At 42.9% G+C, this 24,752-nt stretch overlaps 1 protein-coding gene across 1 annotated transcript in view; it reads left to right on the top strand.

Moving 5' to 3' along the window:
* Nucleotides 1-11,100: 11,100 nt before the first annotated feature.
* The window catches only part of mkrn1 (makorin, ring finger protein, 1), a 20,571-nt gene continuing 6,919 nt past the window's right edge, over nt 11,101-24,752 (top strand). The window contains exons 1-5 of the mRNA XM_034863192.1: nt 11,101-11,251; nt 11,953-12,084; nt 19,768-19,949; nt 21,162-21,385; nt 22,787-23,001. Coding sequence (XP_034719083.1) covers nt 11,178-11,251; nt 11,953-12,084; nt 19,768-19,949; nt 21,162-21,385; nt 22,787-23,001 — 827 coding nt within the window. The 5' untranslated portion in view covers nt 11,101-11,177. The remainder of the gene's footprint in view (nt 11,252-11,952; nt 12,085-19,767; nt 19,950-21,161; nt 21,386-22,786; nt 23,002-24,752) is intronic.

Genomic DNA, 24,752 nt, shown 5'->3' with positions numbered 1-24,752 from the left:
TTTTTCAATTAAATTGTGTCTTAGTGTCAAATCGTTGCAGGACACTTTCCAGAGTAGGTAATTACTCGGCGCCATGTAGCAGTGCTTCGGCTGTGCTTACACCCAATATAGTCCCAAATCATTATCTAGGATATCGTCTAGTCTTAATCTGCATTGCTATTTGTAACATAGGGATTCCATTCACTACGCTAAGCTAACTAGCTGCGGAGCTGCCGGTGTTGCACAGGACTAAAACAATGCGTGCAATGAGACAAACGGTGGCGTGTTCCTTTAAGCAAGCTACTATAAAGTTCAGCATCAAAGTTATTATTTACTTTTACTTCTGCTTCTAGTGACTAAGTACATTTAATATCAGGAAAATACTTTTGATAAAAAATTCAGTGAATATCAGAGAGTTTTACTCAAGTAATATCCTACAAAGTGACTTTAACTACTACTACTACTACAACTACTACTACCTACTATTACTATAACTTAAGGCATTTTCTGGGAAGATACTTGTACTATGTTTACTTTATACAAGACTGGTATTTCCGACCACAAACAAGGCTATATCCTCATACTAAATATACAAGAGTCCATGTGCCTGTGTATTTGTCTTAAATTGCACCTCAGCAAAAATTACCCAGAAATCCTTGGATTGGCAAAATAACTGACCATTTTCATACAGCCCCATTAACAGAATGTAAGAGGAAGTAAGGAAAGGGGAAGTTGCTGATAACACAATGCCACAGAGAAATAGTCAGAGTGGTGTCTGGTGTTATTTTGGCAGGAACAAGACTCAGCTTAAAAAAATTAAGGTAGCGAAACGGTCTATGGGTAGCAATTTGCATTTTTAAGTACTTTTTTATTCCGTGATTCTTTAATAAAAAAGTCCATGCAAATTGTTACCTTAACTTTAGATTTGTACCTTGATTCCCTTTAGCAAAAATAAAAATACACATAGCAATTCCTTTTTTATGATCAAACCTTTTATTGTAAAAGGAAAGAAAACTTGTAAACTATATTATTATAGTACTATTTTTTAACTTATAAAAATAATAAACATATACAAATAAAATAAACATGCAAACTTCCAACTTTTAACAGGGAACTTGAGTATTTTTCAACCTGGGCCCTATTTCCCCATGTGTGTGTGTAGACTAATGTGGAGAAGAATGTCTTTAATTAGTCCAGTATTGAGCCGATGAGCTCTCTGTCAATACTGGACCACACACACACACACACACACACACACACACACACACACACACCCACACACACACACACAAACACAAACAGGGAAATAGGGTCCAGATTGAAAAATACCAAAGTTCCCTTTTAATCAAAAGTAAAAGTGTGTTTGGGAGTTTTTTAAATCCAATACTTGCAAGCTTTTACAAGGAAGTTGTCTTTAAAAAATGGAACATGCTGAAATTATTAATGTTCCAAAAAACTGGTAAGAACACTAATCATTGGAAGTAGGTATACCTAATGAAGTGCCGACTGTCAACAGTACAGGTGCTTTTCTTGCACACAAAAAACTTTACAAACAAAGCAACATATCCTGTTCAATTCAATTCAATTCAATTTTGTTTATAATATCAATTCATAACGTTAGTTACTTTGGTAACTCCAGATTCTATTAGTATAGGCGTAGCCCTCTAAGGGCTTGTTGGGAATGTTCTTTATAATGCACAACCAGCTGTCGAGTTTTCCTGATACTTGCCGTGCGTAGAATGTATTTTGACAGAGCGCGCACCGGACACAACTGGTGGGAAGTCTCCTCCGCATCCTTAGCGTGAGGTGGGTGGAAAAAACCCTTGAGGGAAAAAAACACCCTTGTCCGAAAGAACTAGTTAGAGTCCTCGGTGTGAAAGAGGGATTGGCTGTAAGGTGGCTGCGCTCCCGTCCCCCCATTATGGAGAGGCAGGACGGAAAAACTGACAGTGCACATAAATCACTCACTCTTTTGGCCGATGTTAGGGCAAGGAGAAGCGCTGTTTTAAGCGACAGCATTCTGAGAGAAGCCTGTGCCAGAGGCTCAAAGGGGGCTTCCCCAGAGCCCAGAGCACCAGAGCTAGGTCCCATTGGGGGGCGAGGGGGCAAACAGCCGGTTTTTGACGCCTAACCCCCTTCAGGAAACGTTTCACCAGGGGATGCGAAAAAACTGTCCTCTCCCCAAAACTGTCGTAGCAGGATAAGATGGCTGGTGCGTATGCTTTGAATGTAGATGAAACCAAATCGTCATCCACCAGAGTTTGTAGGTACGTCAACACGAGAGGTAAGGGACACGATGTGGGATCCGCGTCCCTCTCTGTGCACCAGCGCTGGAAGGCAGACCAGTGCCCTGCGTAACCTGCTATGGTAGAGGGGGTTCTGAAGCCCTGGATGGTGCGCACCACGGCGGGGGGCAAGCCTAATCTCTGTAAGCGCTCCCGCTCAGCAACCAACCCCACAGCCTCTGATTTATCACTGGGGGATGACAGATTGCGCCGTTCAGCTGCGACAGTGCGTCTCCCCGCCACGGAATCTGCCAGGGGGGAGGCACCAGCAGCTGAACGAGGGTTGGGAACCAGGACGCGCTCGTGCGCTCCGGTGCCACCAGAACAATTAACAGATTCTCGTCCTGGACGAGCTCCAGGAGGCGAGGGATCAGAGAGACCGGGGGAAAGCATAAAGGAGGGTTTTGGGCCAGGGTTAGTGGGAGAAGGCGTCTACGCCGAGGGGAGGGTTCTCCCGCGCGCTCTAGGAAAACCACAGTGTGCATTGTGTGTTTTCTCGTGAAGCAAACAGATCCACCTCCGCTTCCCCGAACCTGCTCCATAACATTTGAACGATAGTGGGATTCAATCTCCACTCGTTGTGGGAGGGCCCCCCCTCAACATCAAGTCTGCCGCCCGGTTCAAAATCCCGGGGATATATACTGCTTTGAGAGACAACAGGTGGCTGTGCGCCCACAGCAGGAGGCATCTGGCTATTTCCAGCAGCCGGGCTGAGCGTATGCCGTCCTGGCGGTTATGAATGCTGCCGCCGTAATGTTGTCTGTCCGCACGAAGACATGTCACCCTGTCACCACTGGTGTAAAGTCTTTCCACACCTTCAGCACTGTGGACAGCTCCAGGCAGTTTATGTGAGGGAGAGGGGGAGGAGGCCAGACCCCTCCCACCAACCCCAGCCAGTGAGGGACGCGTCCGTGTACACCGTCACATATGACGTCACTCAACCCAGGGAAATCCCCGAGGTAAGGTTTGGGGATTCCCCTAGTAGCCTATGCCAGGTCTGATCGGAGGGAAAGAGGGATGGACAGCATTCGCCATTTGTGGTGAATAAGATCAAGCCGTTGGCGGTGAAACCACCTCTGGACTTTCCTCATGTGGAGGAGACCACCGTGTGTGCCGCGGACATCATGCCCAAGAGCCGCATAACTGACAGCGCTGACACTGTCGTGTGTGGCCTGAAGCGGGACAACAGAGGAGTCAGGGCTTCCTGTCTCGGTGCTGACAGCCTGGCTCTCGCGGTGATCGAGATCATGTCCACGCCCTGATAAACTATCGATTATGCGGGGACAAGGACGCTCTTTTGCCAATATATGGCAAAACCCAGCGTCTTTAGGTGCTGCAGAACCTCCATAGTTTGCAGCGCCTCCTGCTCCCGTGAGGGGGCTAGAATGAGCAGATGGTCCAAATAAAAGAGGACTCTGATGCCCCTCTCCCGTAATGGCTGGAGCGCCGTTTCCATGCACTTGGAAAAGGTTGAACTGGAAACGGGCCCCTTGGAAGGAGAAGCGCAGGAATTTCCTGTGCCCGGGAATGATTTGGATGTGAAAGTAAGCGTCTTTCAGACCCACAGATAAAAACCATTTGTTGTGGCGCACACATTCCAACACGTGCCTGATGGTGAGCATGAGAAAGGGGCGCTTTGACTTTTGAATTTGACAGGTCGAGGATGGGAAGCAGTCATCCTGACTTCTTTGGGGTGAAAAAAAATAGTGAGAGTAAAAACCCTCGTTTTCCTCCCCTGGAGGGGCGCGGGAAATAGCCCCACTGGTCAGCAGCCCTTCTAGCTCTGACGTCATTGCGTCTGACTCTGTCAGGGATGATACCGTCGTCTCCAACACACGCGAAAGGGGGCGGGGGGGGAGGCGAACTGGAGTGTGTAACCCCGTGTTATCAGCTTTGACATCCATGAGTTCATGTGTGTCAAGCCAATCCATGCTGCGCTGCACTCTGACAGCGTGCGAGCACATGTCTGAGTGTTGTTCACTGAGATGGCAAGCAGGGAGCGCAGAGCCCATCCCGCCGCTGGGCGAGACGAGTGATCGTGTCGCCCAGCCCATGGTAGGGCTTTTTTTTCGAAAGGGCAGTGACCAGTCGCCGCCGTGTGGGGCGGGAGCGGTCACTGGGTTAACCCGACCCCCGCCCCGCCGGCATCGCCATGGAGAGGTGGGTGGTTGAGCGGCGTCGTCCACCGTGGGTGGACGCTCATTCCCGCTGCCTGCGCAGCGAGGACGCCGTGGCGCCCCGCTTGCAGCAACGGCCTGGTGTGTGCTTGTGTGGGGAACGACTGTCATAACAGCGCTCTGTTTAGAGCAAACAGGGGCTGTTCGGCTAAGGGGAAACAGCTCTTTAGATGGGAGGGAGTGGTCCTTAAAAAGGGCCGTTGTGTTTCCAACTCTCAGCTGAAGAGGGACAGACGATCCCCGCGCCCCGTCATTGCCACTGCCGCTGCTGCTTGCTGGGTGGCTCGGGAGGCGGATTGGACCAGGTGGGAGCCGCACTCATGGTTCTCCGGCCTTGTGCAGGTTGACGGCCGTGTGGCGTCGGTTGTCGCTGCGGAGGGGGACCAGGCGGGGGCCCTGAGGCCAAAGCTTGGGAAGACGCAGCTGCAGCAGATGCTGCAGCGCTTCAGCTTTGTGGCGGTTGTCATGGCGACGGCGGGGCTGTGGAAGAGCCGCCTTCCAAGATCCGGGCCTCTGAAGCCGCTCGGCGTAATCCGCCACTTGGTGGAGATGAGACGTGGCAGTCTGTAGGCGCGGCCTTAATAGTCAGGCTGTGGCTATGGGGCCGCACAGAAGCTTGCGTCTAATGTCCGCTGGCATCTGAGACATGTGGAGCCAGATGTCTCGCTGAGCCACAGACTGCCAAGCCATCACACTGGACAGTGCCACCGTGGATGCCGTGGTCAGGGTAAGGATGGCGGTCATAGCCTTACCAATCTCCGTGGCCGAAGAAAGTATCTTTCGGGACCAGGCTCCACACCAGGGGAGGGACCGAAGAAAAAAACCTGCGTCCGTGTCGCCTTGAACCCGAGTAAACGGGGCACAGTGAGAGACGGGAGCCTTCAGTTTCCCCGGCTGGGAGAAAGCCTCTTCCACAAATGGCCGAAGCTCTGTGAAGCGCGGCCAGAGTGGGGGACGAGAAGAGGGCGGCTCCTGGGCATAAACATCACCGCTCAAAAAAGGCCACGAGCGGGGTCTAGCAGCTCCGCCGGGAGCGCTATGCCTCTCAGCTCCGCCGCCTTCCTGATGATCTCCGGCAGGCCAGCAAAAAGAGCCTTAGCTGTGGAAGCCGGAGCCGACTGGGGCAAAGGGGAAGGCCGCTCGGGCGGTGCCCCAGGCCGTTCGGGAGACGCAGAGAGCTCCAGTGGGAAAGCGTCAATCTCCGTCTCAAGGCCCAATCACCCCGAAAGGGGAGGAGGGGGATCCTCCCAGAGGGGAGGAGGGGAAACCGGTGATGGAGGCGCTGTCCGAGAGAACTGAGCCAGCGGACTCGTACTCGTCAAAAACGCCGTTCACCAGCGGTTCCAAGGTGCCGCCGGATTCCTGTCTGTCTGCCCAGCTGCCATCTCCCAGCTGCCATCTCCGCCGCCGCTAGCCTGGCTACCCAGAAAAGCTACCGCCCGTCAATTTAGCTCTTTAGATGACGGGCGGGCGCCAAACTGGCAGGAGGCCTGGCGGGTGAGGGCCTGGCCGGCATGAACGGCACCCAGGCAGTCCTTGCAACGGGGGTGGAGGTCCGGCGGAAGGATGTAGCTGGTTCGGCAGGAGGGGCAGACGCGGGCACCGATGGAAAGTCTTGAGCTTGTCTTCATACTGCGAAGTTGAAGAAAAAGTGGGAGACGAACAACGGGTCCGCTCTGTATATATGCAGTAAATGCGGACGTAGTTGAGGCCCGAGCTGGACGCTAGGGCAGGAAAGAAAATCTTCACGACTGCGCAAGCGCAAAGGGATGAACCTAATAGCGTAGCCCGGGGCGAAGGGCGAAGCCTATACGAAATAGAACAAGAGTTGTCTCGAGACACTTTACAGATAGAGTAGGTCTAGACCACACTCCAGAATTTACAAGGTACCAACAGTTGTAGTAGTTTCCTCCAGAGCAAGCAACAGTGCGACATTGGCGAGGAAAAAATCCTTTTAGGCAGGAACCTCGGACAGACCCAGGCTCTTGGTAGGTGGTGCCTTACGGGCCGGTTGGGGTTAGAATTATAAGTGGAAATAACAAAAAGTAGTTTGAGTAGTACAAAAAAAATTGTAGTTTGTAGTAGTTCTTTGTAGTAGTTCATTGCATAGCAGGGCACTGTGGGCATTACAAGGCACAGAAGGACGTAGCTGGGCACCGCAGAGTGTAACAAGATGAACATGGCATCGCAGAACGTGTAGCGGGACCATGGCGACAGCTGCTACCATGATTTTGGAGCCTCCCTGATCCGAGGGAACATGCTGGGGAAAAAAGAACATAAGGACTCTGGGGAATGACTCCCCAGAGTTAGGTTATTAACAAGCATTTCTGGGACATGGATACACATAAATAGAAAGATAGAAAGATAGAAAGATAGAGGAGAATGGAGCTCAGTGTGTCAAAGGAAGTCCCCAGCTGTCTAAAACTATTACAGCATAACTAAGAGAGACAGGGTATAGAGAGGAGCCTGGTCGGGCTAGAACTCTCCCCAACCGGATCGGGCTTTATGCCAAGTCTCCCTCTAGTTTTATTATATTAATAATATTAAATACAGGACAGTCAAATTTTTCACATTTTTAGCACAGCAGTTTGCTTTTGGTTTACATTGCCTTCGGACTGGCTTTCAGCCCATCCAGCGCAAGGAATATCTTTTGAAATACCTCAAAAGTATTTTCAGTTCTTTTGGGTAGCTGAGGTTGAGTCTGTATACCAGCCCAATTAGAAAGGCACATGCTCTGGATACGTCCAGGTCTTGCAGGACTTCTGTTCCCTCAGTGAAGATCCTTTCGCTGGTTGGATCAAACATGGTGGCCCCTCTGGAAATGACAATCTTCATCACATTGACAATATCCCCACCATCTTTGTATAAGTACACTGCAAATAATGGCTGTGATCTCTACAGTTATGTACTTTAGTTATTTTGGTGTGGGCCAGCCAAATGCTGACTACATCTGGTGTGTAGTATTGATATAATCCCTTTTCCCCCAGCTGCAGGGTCAACTGATTTGTAACTAGACCAAAAGTACATAGTCTTTGACAAAAGACCAAAGAATGAGGTTTATGATATTTGGACTGGACAAATTAACAATCTATACTGTATCTGTATCTGTAAATCAAATTCTTGAAACTAAGAAATCTGCTTGCAAAAAACACACAGAAATGGGCTTTTTTTCTTACTCCATGCTTTTTTGGGGTCGTTTTGGTCATATTTTTGACACTTTTGTCGTTTTTCCTGATCTTTTTGTCACTTTTCTATATGTTTTTGTCACTTTTTTGGAAGTTTTGGTCACTTTTTTCCAATTTGTTTGTCTAACTTATTCCAAAAAACAAATGTGCGCTTTCTGACGTTTTTGTTGTAGTGGGGGCAGAGAACTGAAGTGGTCCACAGATATGTCTGATGTCTCCATATTGATCAAAAAAACCTTCATAGATTTAACATAGACTGTTTATTTTATATTTTCCAACATTTTTGTCACTTTTTTCAACAATCTTTTATTGTTTTTTTCTCAAATGCTATTACTTTGAAAATAAAAACGTTTTGAACTGAAGGTAGTGAACTGATCATTTATTTTACTTGTGAAGAGCGTTGTAAAAAAACACACAGAATTGGGCTTTTTTTCTGACTCCATGCTTTTTTGGGTCAAAATTTAAATTGCAAACTTTTTTGGGTCGTTTTAGTCATATTTTTTACACTTTTGTCGCTTTTCCTGATCTTTTTGTCACTTTTCTCTATGTTTTTGTCACTTTTTTGGAAGTTTTGGTCACTTTTTTCCAATTTGTTTGTCTAACTAATTCCAAAAAACAAATGTGCGCTTTCTGACGTTTTTGTCGTAGTGGGGGCACAGAACTGAAGTGGTCCACAGATATGTCTGATGTCTCCATATTGATCAAAAAAACCTTCATAGATTTAACATAGACTGTTTATTTTATATTTTTCCAACATTTTTGTCACTTTTTTCAACAATCTTTTATTGTTTTTTTCTCAAATGCTATTACTTTGAAAATAAAAATGTTTTGAATGAAGGTAGTGAACTGATCATTTATTTTACTTGTGAAGAGCGTTGTAAAAAAACACACAGAAATGGGCTTTTTTTCTTACTCCATGCTTTTTTGGGGTCAAAATTTAAATTGCAAACTTTTTTGGGTCGTTTTGGTCATATTTTTGACACTTTTGTCGCTTTTCCTGATCTTTTTGTCACTTTTCTCTATGTTATTGTCACTTTTTTGGAAGTTTTGGTCACTTTTTTCCAATTTGTTTGTCTAACTAATTCCAAAAAACAAATGTGCGCTTTTTGACATTTTTTTCGTAGGGGGGGCAGAGAACTGAAGTGGTCCACAGATATGTCTGATGTCTCCATATTGATCAAAAAAACCTTGATAGATTTAACATAGTCTGTTTGTTTTATATTTTTCCGACATTTTTGTCACTTTTTTCAACAATCTTTTATTGTTTTTTTCTCAAATGCTATTACTTTGAAAATAAAAACGTTTTGAATGAAGGTAGTGAACTGATCATTTATGTTACTTGTGAAGAGCGTTGTAGAGAACCATCCAAGTTATTATTTTTTTGATAATTTGATTGAAAGAAAAACCCCAATTTCTGATTGAAAATGGGTCAAATTTGACCCGATGACAACAGAAGGGTTAAGACACTAGCTAGCTAAAAGTATTCTTACTCAGCAGTTGTTGAATTTGCTTAGGACATGCTACAACTTCAATTTTACTGTGTGAAAAACAAAAATAGCGTGCTTATACAGTTAGATGAAACAAAGAACAATACTCACCAGAACACTTTTCTTGCAAATTCCCATTTCTCCCGCTCTTCCTTTGTTTTGTAGAAGGCATACAGCAGAACATGACATGTCATGTAGACATGTACATGTACAAAATGTAAATGTACATGAACTCAAAGGTAAAAGTGTTCATTCATCATCAATATATATATATAGATATATAGATATTTAAGTTAAGAAACTTTTCATTTTGATCTACTTCTTAAATTAAGTTATCAACTTACTAAAACATGTATATGTAAAAAATTTAATATTTTATGCAGTAAAAGCTCATGATTTTAAGCTTTACTTACTAATCCCATGAATTATATTTTAGGCCTAAATATAATAAAAAAAAGAGGAATACAAAATGTTAAACTGCTACACTGCAGTGCTCTGCTACGTCCTGCTGTGCCTTGCAATGCCGCACAGCGTCCTGCTATGCCATGAACTACTACAAAGAACTGCTACAGACTACTAATTTTTTCTATTTTTGTTATTACCACTCTTCATTCTAACCCCAACCGGCCCGTCAGACACCGCCTACCAAGAGCCTGGGTCTGACCGAGGTTTCTGCCTAAAAGGAAGTTTTTCCTCGCCACTGTCGCACTGTTGCTTGCTCTGGAGGAGACTACTAGAACTGTTGGGTTCTTGTAAATTCAGAGTGTGGTCTATCTGTATAGTGTCTTGAGATAACTCTTGTTATGAATTGATACTATAAATAAAATTGAATTGAATTGAATTAAACTAAATATCAAACATTCCACTGAATATTTACATTTGATTAATTGCGGTCTCCACGATTAGCTAAACACATCTTTTCAAATTATGGATTTCAATTTGAAAAGATGCAAACACTGCCGTCAAAAAGTGTGGAATCAGCTGTTACAGTGATGTTTTTCTTCTTCTTTTCTTCAGTAATGTCTAATTTGAGACAAAAACAGCATTCAGCCGTGTATTCAGAGACATTATGACTTTATTGTCCGTTAGATTTTCGTAAAATGGAAATGTGTCTTTGGCTCTGGCACATAAGACAACACACAACATTCACAAACATTTACATGTGAAATAGTTTCAGAATGATACTGCATGCTTTCATTTAGTGGATGTCCCCACAGTGTTGCATGATGGGAGAATACTGTTGAAGCTTGGTGGGGAATTAGTTTTTAGGTCCAGAAAAGCATCAGTGACCTCTGCGGTCTCCTCAAAGGTCAGATTATATAGGTTTAAATATGTTCATCTGATTCCAGTCAAATCCAATCCAACTTTATTCATAAAGCACTTTGGAAAATGAGAATCACATCAAGGGCCAGACATGTACACTGTAAAACAGTTTTATTTTTTTTTATTTTTTTGTCAGCAGTACAAGTTATTTCATGTTGTACCAACAATAAACAATATTTTGTCCAAAGGACCTGAAACATTGCATTGTTCTGACTATTATTAATATTGCAAGTTGCTAGTGTATGTTGGTTATTATTGAAGCTTTGGAAATAGTTAGAGGGACAAATAAGTCCTAAAATCGATTGTTGGTTGTTGCCTGGAAATGGATCAGAATAAAAAACATTAATGATAAAATAATGAAAAGTATTTATCTTCCAAAAGCCACATACACTGACAATCAGATGGCAAAATGATCCTCAGTTTGCTGGTGTGAAATGTTGATAATTCAACCAAACAATATTAGTTAATACCACAGACAAAGGCATATATCAATAAACAATACAATGCTACGTAATTTAGAAGAAAAAAATGTTTTTGATGTTAGCCATATAAACAACCAAATTTAAAGATCCGTATGCATAATTTAACGTGAGTGGGACTGTGGTTCCCCCTAGTGGACAGTACCCAGTAGCCTACGAGGTGTTCGTTAATCTCCGACTTGAACCGTAAATATGCGAAAGAAGCCGAGCTGAAACGAAGCCGTCCGGAACATCCGGCTGCAGCTTCTCAACATAAACAGCAATGGCGGAGGCAGCAGCAGCGTCTACGGCGGCTATCCCAGTAACAGGAGGTTGGACCAAACACGTAACCTGCAGGTAAGATAGGACAAATGACAAAAAAAAATATCGAATATAATTATATTATTTATCGTTTGACACCAAAATAGCGGCGATACGGTGGCTGGCGAGCGACTGACAAAAGCGTCTTCTGAGGTTCGCTTCAGCTATTGGCTAATGTTAGCTAGCTCTGGCTAGCTACTAGACAAGCCAGTGTGTTGTTGTGTTCACTGTGTTATGGTCACATAGCAGACTAGTGTGGTGGGTTAGCAGCTAGCTTGCTAGCTACATTTTTAACGGTTTCCCTGGCTAACGTTAGCGATAATACCAGACTACAATGTCGGACTAACTTTATTAAGACACAATAGAGTGGTAACGTTAAAACCGTCAACGCTGATGTTGACTAAGGTTAGCTATCTGTTGGCACTCGGTACTCTTTAACTAACGTTACGGTAAAACCAGCGAGTTCTGGTGGTAATAAGTTTGAATGTACCTAGATAATAGTCACGGCACCGTCTTGGTGTCACATCCAGACATTAGATGACGTTATGACTTCAATTGTTTGTTGTGACCATGCTACGACTAGCTAGCTTGATTGTGTTACCAATATGAAACTGAAAGACGACATTCATTTATCTGGTAGAGTTCAGTTTGACATACGGTTTGGGAAAAGAACAAAGATTTCCCGTTAAAAGTCTAGAACTCGTCTGTTAACTAGACATCATATTTTGTATTTTCAGATATTTCATGCATGGTCTTTGCAAAGAAGGAGACAACTGTCGATATTCACACGATCTGACCAGCAGCCAACCTGCAACCATGATTTGCAAGTTCTTCCAGAAGGGAAACTGTGTGTTTGGAGACCGTTGCAGGTAAAGACACAACCGACATCTTAAGTTCTAAATACAAATACAGCAAATCAGTCAACTGTGGATGTAGGCCTAACTAAAATGGCTCTGTTGCAGCTATAAGCAGTCCAAAAAAAGGTCCCACATTTCATGGAAGAGGGTAAAATTGCAGTTAATTCTGCTTTTTTACCTTCAGTCAATTTACCACTTGAACTCCAGTTTTTTAATGTCTCATTTTGAATAAGGTCCAATCAATATTCATATTCAGTAAACACTGAGATGAAAACAGATTGACGTGCTGGAGATCCAGTTCCATCATGCAATCCTCCACACATTAAATTTTACTAACTACTGCTGCAGTTACCAAATGTAAAATGACTTTTTGAAGTACTCGAGTCCGGTCAACAAAGTGTTCCCAGGCTCAGCCCCTCTCTGTGAGAGCCAGGAGAACATGTGAAGCAAACCCATGTGCTGTTATCACTTCCACCCAAACCCCCGGCGAACACACCCACCACCTACAATATCAGTGCATAATATAATGATCGATGAATAACAAAAAATAGACCATTAAAAGAAACAGGCTCTTACAGACTTTGTTCATGTTTGTGCTCAACTGGCATGTTCATAGCCAGCTGCCGCGGTCTTAAGAAAGGCTCCCAGTTGTTAGTTAAGCTGCATTATACCTTCCTTTCTAAAAGTGGCCAGATGACAGGCCAGCACTTTGCTGCAGTGAGAGATCACTAGTCTGGGGCCTTTCTGCATTGCTCTGCAGGATGACATTGTATATTACAAAATATGCGTTTTGAAGTATTGTCTTGAGTGCACGATTTGAGGAAAATATGCAATATTGTTGCTGAATATTATGATAGCTATTGCTTGCGATAAATGAACACTTACTAAATTGAACTCAATTCTGCTCCTTGAGTATTCTGCTTGAACACAGCGAAATGCTTGAGTTTTCAACAAATGAAAGGAAATCCTTTCCAGCTTTCTTTTTTTGAACACCTTGAACATACTGTAAAAGGCAGCACTTAAAAGAGCTCGCTGTGTCTCGCGATATGTTGCATCCTTTTTGCGATGTGTTTATTGGAGCTGATACATTGTGCAGCCTTATTCTTGGGTTTGTGGATCTAGTGTTTGTTCAACGTGGCGCCCAGCGTTAAGCTCTCCTTATAGGCCTTTGTTCAGATGAACAGGTTCAGTACATGCATAGGCTCTTTACTGGTTACCTTTGGGAATATTCTTTTGGGGAAAGTTCCTGTTGTGTTATTAAATTCCTCCTATGAGATACACACCAAGCTGGTCGGCATTTGAATATTACAAAATGGAAGTGATTTTATATTAAAGCACTTTACAGCTTGCGTGCAACTTCCTTTTGTTTTCGGTTTAATCTGCTAATAAAATATAATGCCCGTCACAGTTTCTTAGGTACCGAGTTAACATATTTAATGTCTTGTTTTCTCACTAAATCGTCTAAAACCCAAATATAGTCAATTTACTATCATAGAAGACTTAGATTCTTTTAGAAACCAGCAAATAATCACATTTGAGAGCTTGGAACAAGTGAATTTTTGCCAATGATGCCTATTAATTACTGTAAACTATTATTGATCGGCTAATTGATAATTGACCGTTGTTCGTTTCAACTTCACATTACTTATTGCTGACTATTTTCAAGGCATGGTTGTATTTGTATGAACATGTAGGTGTAAAGACTTGAGGCATAACTTAGTATATCCCATTAGAATTAATAAAAATCTTTCATACACATCCGCTTGGATGCAGATTCTTTTAAATCCAATTTGGAAACGATGTGATTTTCACATTTCAAACAATCTCCATACACAATATGGAAGAAAACAGGAACTCTTTCTAACAAATCTCATCAAAGAGCTCAGCATGTTTTAATTTCATTAACCTATTACTAGTTAAAGATGGTCCACAGTCAGTCAGTTTCTAAACACATCTTAACTTTCCCTTCCATGCCAGCTGGTTTTCATACTGAACTGAAATCAATATCACGCTGTTGCGTCCTAAACAGTCTAAATCCCTGCATCATGCTGTGAATATGGCGAGCAGTATTTATTTGTAGTAAATGGGCTCAAACGTGCAGCGGTATGGTCCTTTTGAGAAGCAGATTAGTCTGTTGCCAAGCTGAACGTATACCCAGACATGGTGCAGACACTGTCTAGACCAGCAGCAGCAGGGGCGCATTAGTTAGTTGATGATTTTTCTTGAATAGTGTGCTTATTGCCTGTAGAAAGCCTTCGGTTGGCTGTGTATTGAACTGAGCGGCTTTTGTTGATGTTGTGTTGAGAAGTCAAATTCCTCCATCCTTGTGAGGAGGGCGTCCTCATTATATCAGTGCTCCCGTGGGGCTGCGCACCCTGTATTAAGAGTCCAGAGAAAGGCTCTCACTGTGGGGGTTTATTATGGTTGAATTCCCTAGGCTCTATCCATTGTGATGGGCTCTGTCTCTCTCTCACTGTGTCTGTGTCTCGCCTCCTCTCTCCTTTCTCTCTGTCCCTCTCTCTCTCCTGCAGCCCCCAGGGCCAGGCAGAGTGCTCTGCAGCCTGCATGACAATTGCATAACGCTCTGTGTTTTCCCTCCTGCTCCTTCCCTGTGCTGCTGCTGGGTTCATCAGGTTCATTTTGCTGCACAATTTATATATGTATAGCTCCAGCAGCCCCCCCCCCCACCCCAGCAATTCCATTGGCTATTTGGGAACAGACTGGTTAACAGTGTGTTAACAGTGTGTTAACCAGTCATAGCTCCCCATCATGGAGAAGGCTGAAGAAGACTTTGGCCAGTTGTTCCTCTTTGTATGCTGTGTGCGTAGGCTGTCATGGCCTGTTAGTCCTACTGTGGGATAGCTATGGAGTTGACTTGTTTTCTATACTAAAGCCATTTTTTTACAGTTTCATGTGGACAGCCGAGGATCCGTAATTGTTGGGGCTTCACCATTGATCGTATCGTAATTATGATATGGATTCGTACCTCTGTGCTATCTCATTACATGATAATGCTTCTGGTGTATTTATGTTAGCAGGAGATGAGTTGCATTAAAGCACCATGTGGCAAATTCCACGTGAGAAACATCCCAAACAAAAAGAACATTTTCCTCTTCCCTGATTAATGTAAAACTCAAAACGGCCTCCAGAATCACACACTTTTACTTTTTGCTCAGATCACAGAGGTTATATTTTAGAATGACTGCTTTTTAGTGAGAGGATTAGATGAATCGGGCATCTGTGCAATAGAGATCTTGGATTACCCATAACCCTATTGGACCCCTAATCCCTCCCATCCCCCACCCTGGCACTATGTGTCATACAGAATCACATTTGTTGCGTCCTCACATGCAACATGGCAGGCTTGAGACTAAAATGCAGCCTTTCATTTTACTAGATATTTGTGGAATTAAAGGCTGGGCGATATGGAGAAAATCAGAAATCACAATATTTTGTCCAAATGCATTGTCGTTATTTCATTGATATTGTAGGGTTGACTGTTGGTGCTATCACAAAATATTTACATAACAAGATTTTAGATAATCACCAATAATGTAGCAAACATTAGAACAGTCTGGTTAGTTCAGAAAATGACATCCCTTTACCACAATGCAGCCTTTTAAACCATGAAAAGCCAACATTTTGTTAAATAACATATCCAAAGTGTAAGATTAGTCTTGTAACGATATCCATACAATTTCCATAGATTGCCCAGCGCTACCCACACTCATTCACTGCTCCCAGTACTAGTTGTCAAATACTGTTTCCAGCTGTTCCACCCCCTTAGTCATCAAATCCACATTAAAGATGATTATTTATCTAAATTCTAAGTGTGAAGATATTTTGTTAAAACACAAATTGTCAACCCTAGAATATTGCCTCAATGTCGATATTTTGTCAGAATATGGTGATATCGGATTTTCTCCCTATCGCCCAGCCCTACTTTAGGCCGCTTACGTAGGCTGTGGTCTAACGTCGGTGTGAAGCCTCCACAGGACGATATATCCGGCTTAAATCTGAGGCGACAGTGGGTCACTATCTTAACCTAACCAGTCCAGTCTTAACCATACAGGTACCGGCTCATAGCATTTGAACCAGGCAAACCGCGCTTAAAATTTCATTTGGGCCCTGTTTCAGGTTACTCACGGAATTAACTTAAAGGACAATTCCAGTTGATTTCAACCCGTAGCTCTGTTGTCTGTAAATTTGGAGGTCTGTCAGAGACAAAAATTAAACCAACCGGTGCTGTCTACACCGTGTTATCCTCCTGCTAGAGTTAGCACCTAACAGCCTTAAACAGGGCCAGTTTTAAACCTGTTTTTAGCCTCTAAACATGTTTAGAACTACCCAATTTATAGATTTATACACATAGATTTCCCGTAGCAATTAAGAGTAACCTCTAATTCTTAGTGCTTTACATGATAGATTTCTGGGGAAAAAATCACATTGTGACAGAAGGGTACATGTGTGGCTACAGATTATGTATTAGTTAGCGGTTGTTGAAGGGCCCTACTGACAGATTTATCATTTTATGATCTGTTCTTGTCTCTATAGCATGAAGAAACCGTCCCTCTCGGTAGTCCAAGTGTTTTGACGACGGCCATCAAAGGACACCGTGTTTGTCTCTCAGGTTGTTTCCACAGCTAAAGACTGGAGAGTCTGCCCTGCAGGGTAAATTCCAGTTTAGAATTTCTAGTTTTACAGGGAAAGGAGGATAACCAGAAGGTTGTCTTCAAGTAGAAGCATCAGAATAAACAGTTAGAGACGTAGTGTCCCAGGGACGGAGGCTTTATGGAACTAAAATGGCATACTGGTCTGTATAAACTGAACATACTGAAGGTCAAGCCTAGTTTCTTTGAGGTGTCTTTTGTCTCTTTGTCTGCAAACTTCATTGTCACTGTACAAACATACAGGTGCATGCATGAGGACTGAACACTTCAATACATTTTTTTTCAGCATCACAAGATTTAAGAAGAGAGGCAGAACAATTTCAAACACATAGATTTGACTTTTAATCATCCATTCTGGCATTACATTCAAGAAGCCGTGTTTGTCGACATTCTTGTTTGTGTAATTTCAAAAGGGAATGCACTAAATCAATGTCACAGGAATTTGTAAACAAAGCGGACCTGGGTGCTTTTCCTACTTGAGAAGTGAGGTCAGTTTGCAGGTGTAGCAACTCTTTTTAGTCCCTATAAAGTCTGTGGGACATATTTACAATAATCACCAGCGATATTGATTGTTCAGGAGCTGCTGGAAATTCCACCAGATGTTCCTCATTTTCACCTGGATGTCCATCCCCGTCCTCTGTCTTTGTGTTGGCGTTCCAACCTCTGGTGGATTTCTGAGGTCTATGGTTAACTGCTCCTCCTCTGCAGGGTAAATCCAGACAGCTAGCTAGACTATCTGTTTGGGATTAGGGGGGAATTGATGCTGCATCGTATGTTGATATTTTCAGTGGCAATACTGTATCAATACACAGGCGCCAAGTATGGATCTTTTATTATATATGTGTTGTCAGTTTGTCTGCTTGATAATCCCATATTGTAGCAATAAAATTGAAGGGAAATGAACAAACAGAGAAATGTTTCCTTTTAGATAAAACAGCTGCCGACAAAGTTTCCTTTTGGGGTTATTTGAAATTGGAAAGAATTAGAAGTTAGAAAAAAGGTAATAAATTGCATTATCGCAGGGTTAAAATGATAAAATTACCTTATTGTGTCATACATATTGCGATGACTTTGCATCGGGAGGCGTCTGGTGATTCCCACCCCTACTATCTGTCCAATCTGAGTTTTCTCTTGATGACTAAAACTACGTTATGAGTGTACACATGTTCCACCGAAACAAGTTCCTTCCTGAGACTGTTTAGCAGCAGCACCGTGGCTCCGTCCGCCGCTTAGCCCCGCCCATGGCAATTGTGATTGGTTTAAAGAAATGCCAATAAACCAGAGCCCTCTTTTCTCCCACCTAGGAATGCTGTGTGGACTAGCCAGACCTTCCTCTGTGGTGTTGTGGAGGAAGGTCTGTCAATGAAGGGCCAACAATGACCTAACCTAACTAACCCACTCTACAGTAACTTCACCTTGTATCAGACCACAGTTGGCTCATGCAATGGAACAGGAACATTTTAGTGATGGTAGTTTGTTTCATGCAACCTTGTAAGTAGACGATTCAGTCAGGTCCAGGTCTTGCACCTTTTTAGCATCTTAAAGTCATTATTTTTGATTGAAAGTTAAAGAGCCCAGCCGATATGGGATTTTTGAGACTAATGACGATTTTAGAGGGGGGGAAATTAACGATCACTATTAAAGGAAAATTCAGTTCAATTTCAACGTGTAGCTTTTATTATTTTTAAATTTGGCATGCTGTCAGTACCGAGACAAGTGAAACAATCGGTGCAGTCTACACAGTTATTTTTTTGCTACATTTTGCAATCAACAGGCTTAAAAGGGGCACATTTTAAATGTGTTTTTAGCCTCTTAACATGCTCAAAATATCCTTAAAAGTGCCTACCTATGTGCCGAGTGAATACTGTATATGACTGCTGGAGATGTGAAAGAAATGCATGAAAGTTGTGCTAATTCAGCTCTGTATAGTTCCTGCGTTGTTTTTTGAGACAGTCGACAAACTACAACTCAGAAAAAAGATACAAACATATTTTCCAAAATAAGCATATTTGAAAAGTAAGTGCTGTAGTACAACTCTCAGGAGACAAGTTATAATTGAGGTAAGTTTGAAGACGCTACCTTATTTAATCATTTAATTGATACCCTATATATTTTAGTTTAGTCTCTTTTGTGTTTGTAGATGGTCCCTAAGCTCTCTCACTGGTGTCAACACAGGAACTAAACACAGTTGAATTAACAAAACTTTCGTGCATTTCTGTCACATCTACAGCAGTTGGATTCATTTTGTTCACTCAGAAAGAATCAATGCGTTCTGCAGAATGCAGTAGATGTGACAGAAAGGCATAAAAGTTGTTAATCCATACCATGTTAATCCATGTCTATTTCTTGTTTTCCGGTGAAGTCCACACTACTCGATTAACAACTTTTATGCCTTTCTGTCACAAATACTGCAGTCAAATTCACTGTGTTCACCTTGAAGGAATCCCTGCACATCGGTAGCCACTGGTAATAACATTTGAGCATGTTTATAGTCTAGAAGCACTTTTAAAACTGTTTAAACCTGTTGGGTGCAAAATCTATCAGAAGGCATATAGTAAGTAAGTCTTTCTGCTGGAATAAAAATAAAAACATTATTCTATGTAGATTTTGCATGAACATGGAAGGGTATTTAGAAGTCTGCTTTCTTTAACAATTAACTGTATTAAAAAGTATTTACCATTGTTATGCATACATTGTCAACCAATACTCAAAAGGAACACTCTGGAAAAAAATCCATTAAAAAAAATTGGAAAAATAACCACCAGCTGTCAGCTGTTCTCCAATCTGTTCAGTGCTTGTGTTGGGTGTTTTACATCTTCCTATGGCAGCAAAAGCGTCAGTGATGTTACCGTTTCCTGTACGGGACTCTCACACCGCCTCAAACCTCTCCAAGTCTGATCTCCGTTACGTGACTAGCCACGGCGGCGTGATGCTGGGTTGCATTTCTCCAAGCGTTCTGCCTTAGTGCTGTGGGACAGTAGATCCTTTTGAACTGTAACAATCCCGGTCCTTTGTGTCTCCTCAGGTTTGAACACTGTAAACCGGCAAAGAACGAGGAGCTGCCGACCCCCCAGACGCTGCCGCTGCCCTCTGTCTTGCTGGCCGCCTCGTCAGATCCAGAACCCAGTGGGCCAACACCTGGTTCAGGGGCACAAGATTGGGTCAACGCTGCGGAGTTTGTTCCGGGACAGCCGTACTGTGGACGGGGTGAGTCACCAGCATTGGTTACATCAAGATGAAACCTGCTCGCACAAGTTCACACTTTTATAAACCTTTTATCACTGGATTGTATTTCATAATGTCACATATGATGGCGTCCCATAGGTACCTGGCAAGCATTAATATATTCGAGTTCAGGGGTACTAGTGTTGCCACAATACCAAACTTATGACCTTGATATGTACCCTGCCTAAATGTCTCGTTACTGATGCTGAAAAGATACTACATCTAAAACCTAAAATATCAGGAAAAGTAATAGAATAATAGATGACATAACATGGAATTTAAAAATGTTTAGTTTTTTTCATTAGTGGTCAAACTTTTCAGTTTGGTGTAATGTTAGGTGATTGCTCAGGCTAGGTGCCAGGATCAAGCCGGGCAGGCTGGGACATGTTATCCCCTCTGTCTGGCTATAGTATGATGATTTCAGCACCCAGGACAGCGCCACACCTATACCTACACATGGACCCCGTTGCTATGCACACTCCCGCGCTTACACACACACACACACACACACACACACGCACACACACACACAATAAAAAGCGCCCCATCTCATAAACGAATGATGTGTGATAACTACTCCTTATTTCATTATCCTATTCTGGATTTTTTGGGTAATTCATATATAATAGTATAAAATTCAATTCAATTTTATTTATAGTATCAATTCATAACAAGCATTATTTCGAGACACTTTACAGATAGAGTAGGTCTAGACAACACTCCAGAACTTACAAGGACCCAACAGTTCTCGTAATTTCCTATAGAGCAAGCAACAGTGCAACAAAAAAAGAATGAAGCATTGTAATACTGAGACAGTTTGCCCCTTTTGGGGTTAGGGTACTCTTTTGGTGCAGCAAACATTCTTTGGTGCATTTGTCCATTTGACTGGGTTCATTTAGGCTTGTGTTAACATTTTTATTCAAACTCTGATGTAGGCCAAATAACTAGACCAGTACTAAGGAAAAGGACTTGAGTGTTCATTTTATGTTTCTACTCTTGCTTTTGTTTGGTTTTTACCAGTCACTTGAACATGTGTGAATGACAGTAATGATGCTTCCACTGTGGACAGGATCCACTGGTCTGAAAATGCAGAGCAACTCAAATTCTGACTTATTTACATTTTCAAGTTTAAAGCTTGATGAGTTTTCTTTTTAAAGTGGCACAAAATAATTGTACAAATCCTTCTATGACCAGCTGAGCCAGTGAAGGGGGAGAGCTCTGTCCCTCTCATTGAGGAGTTTGACAGCGAGGCATCACAGGACAACAAAGAGTTGAGAAAGCAGCTCTGTCCATACGCAGCTGTTGGAGAGTGCCGCTATGGAATCAACTGTGCCTATCTCCACGGCGACGTGTGTGACATGTGCGGTCTCCAGGTGCTCCACCCCACTGACAACACCCAGCGCTCGGAGCACACCAAGGTAACGCTTACAGAAACATTAACCATGCAGCCATTCACTCTCCCTTGCGGTTACTCTGGAATTATAAGTGGTGGATAAGAAAGCAAATTGGTAAAAGCAGGTATACTGTCACTGTTTAAAATACAGTTATCCATTTTACAAGTGAAAGCGACAGCTAAACATGGCTAAAAATGAGAAGCCGTTACTCTAAATTGTTTATGAGAAAGGGAAGGATAAAAGGTGGAGTTGAGTGTGTGTTTTGCCAGGTCAATGTATTGACAGGATTCAGCTGATAAATTAGGACGTGTTTACACACTGCCCTTTCTGATAACTTTCTACAGGTTAGTGCTAATATAAAACCTGAAACTAATGAGAAGGGGAAACGCCAGAGCAGGGGGAATGAGATGGGGAAACGCCAGAGCAGGAGGAATGAGATGGGGAAATGCCAGAGCAGGAGGAGTGAGATGGGGAAATGCCAGAGCAAGGGGAGTGAGATGGGGAAATGCCAGAGCAAGGGGAATGAGATGGGGAAACGCCAGAGCAAGGGGAATGAGATGGGGAAATGCCAGAGCAGGGGAAATGAGAGGGGGAAACGCCAGAGAAGGGGGAATGAAAGGGGTAAGAAAGGCCAGAGCGGGGGAATGAGAGGGGGAAAAGAAAATCAAAAGATAAAAACCAAAACGTAGTGCAATGGAAAATTACATTTAACCAATGATTTTCATACTAATAACTCATTATAAGATCTCCAATGCCTCTCAGATTATGACTCCTGAATCTGCCCTTGGTGTCCTCTCGTTGTGACAGACAACTGGATCTGTTATGACTTCTTGAAGGATAGGGGACGTAAAGTCTGAAAGAAACAGTTGCCTAGAGCGGTGTTTATCATAGCAGGTCCCAGGTCGAGACCATAGCCTATCCAAAGAGACGAGATGTTCCTTTTCAGTTAAGATAGAATGACCGGTCAAGAATCTTGACACACGAAGGGCAGATTCAGAAATATGTAACGGCTCCAACTGTCTGCCTGAGGTCCACTGATTGTTATGTTTAAGATTAAACTGTTTTCCAAACAAGGGTGGGTTTTCCTCTTGGGGCACTGAATATAAAGAAGTGTATTACTGATTGTATTGACACAGAATTGTTGTCACTCTGTAACTTTGTGCATTGTGAGACAAGCTCTTGTCATTTTTTGATTGTTCTCTGCAGAAAACAATTAAACTTTCACCGGAGACTAAACTTTGATTCAGTTTACAGCCTGTCCTAATTCTGTTTCAACAGAGTCTCACTTCCAACCAAAATTCCTCTTCCTCGTTGTACAAGAAACTTCCACCACAGTAGCAATGTAAATGCAGCCTAAGGCCCACAGTTGAGTGGGACCCTGGTGAAATGGTTGTGGTGTGTTGGGTTAACTGTTCCCTCTCCTAGGCATGCATCGAGGCCCATGAGAAAGACATGGAGATTTCATTTGCCATCCAACGCAGCAAAGACATGATGTGTGGTGTGTGTATGGAGGTGGTGTTCGAGAAGGCCAATCCAAGCGAGCGCCGTTTTGGCATCCTCTCCAACTGCTGCCACTGCTACTGTCTAAAGTGCATTCGCAAGTGGAGGAGTGCCAAGCAGTTTGAGAGCAAAATCATCAAGTGAGTCACATGTACATGGCAAAGAAGAGTTTCAGAAGGAACTGTAGGTTCCATCACTCTAAGGCAGAATTTTTCAATTACATTTTATTTATAAAGCGCTAAGTCACAACAACAGTTATCTCATTGCACTTCTTTGGTAGATTTTTTCAGGACCTTGTTAAATGTTTTTTAATCATGTGACATAGAGCCCAACCAATATCGGCGGGCCAATATTTGGCATTCTGCATCGTCATTTGTAATAGCCAATAAAAATAATTTAAAAAAAATCATTTGTAAAGACAAATGATTCCGATAAATGCACATTTAAAAAATGAAATAAAACGGACGGGTAACCACTTTATGAGCGTTGGTGTTGCATATTTTGTCCACCAGAGGACGCTCTACAACGTCGGCAACACTCTTATTTATTTTTAGGGTTCAAACCGCAAAGTAGTAGAATCCTTCTCTGCTTGATAGTGTATTTGTTCAAAGGACTTTAAGTTATATATCTTAATTTTTTATTTTTATAAATAAACGTCAGGGTTTGAAATCATGCATGGCACGGAAGGTTCCCCTGCTTAAACCAGCACATGTCAAGGCCTGTCTTAAGTTTGCTGATGACCATTTGGATGATCCAGTGGGGTCATGGGAGAAAGTCATGAGACCAAAATATAACTTTTTGGTCATAATTCCACTAACCGTGTTTGGAGGAAGAAGAATGCCATGTATTGCGAGATTTTGGGGAACAACCTCCTTCCTTCAGTTAGAGCATCGAAGATGGGTCGAGGCTGGGTCTTCCAACATGACAATGACCCAAAGCACACAGGCAGGATAACTAAGGAGCGTTTCTCAATCTGTGTTCTTCTATGGACTTGTGTTCTTGTGAAACTTCATGTTTGGTGTCCAAAGTACTGACCCAATACACAAGTTAGCATTTCGCCAAGAACACTTAAAATCCCCTGATGTGATTTTGGAACGCCCATTTTACCTTGGTCGGGCCGGTATCCCAGAATACAATTCATTTGTAATTCCGAATTCGGTATTACACAATTCAGTATACAGATTTTCACAATTTACGTCTATTATTAAATCAATAAATTAAATTTTAAGATGTTTTAAGGTGAGAAATCAGCTGTGTATATTTTGAATATAGGCAGTTCAATGAAAATTGATGGTTAATTATAAAAGCCTTCGGAGTTGGAAAGTTCCACAATCCCCAGCGGGCACAGCAAGCTTGCCAGCGGGAGCCGGTCAGTCAGTCAGCTCACAGACCCTGAACATGCTGGCCCAACATTTAGACAGACCACTGCAGCAACAACAATGGAAGAGGAAAGCCAGGTCGAGAATTGTAAGATATTTAAAACGAGAGAGAGAGACTTAAAACTGTCTACAGCGTTGTGTGTGTGCTTCTGAACTTGCGAGTTCATTCTTCCAGGTTCAGCCAGCAAATACGGTCACCCCAAGAACACAAGTCGGTTCTTTGCTTACTTGGTATTGAGAAACGCAGAAGGAGTGGCTCTGTAAGAAGAATATCAATGTTCTGGCGTGGCCTAGCCAGTCTCCAGACCTGAACCCAATAGAGAATCTTTGGAGGGAGCTCAAACTTCGTGTTTCTCAGCAACAGCCCAGAAACCTGACTGATCTAGAGAAGATCGGTGTGGAGGAGTGGGCCAAAATCCCTTCTGCAGTGTGTGCAAACCTGGTGAAAAGCTACAGGAAACGTGTGTGTGTGTGTGTGTGTGTGTGTGTGTGTGTGTGTGTGTGTGTGTGTG

This window comes from Etheostoma cragini, chromosome 23, assembly GCF_013103735.1.
Source record: "Etheostoma cragini isolate CJK2018 chromosome 23, CSU_Ecrag_1.0, whole genome shotgun sequence".
Classification (NCBI taxonomy): Eukaryota; Metazoa; Chordata; class Actinopteri; order Perciformes; family Percidae; genus Etheostoma; species Etheostoma cragini.
This window is presented reverse-complemented; position numbering and strand designations above follow the sequence as displayed.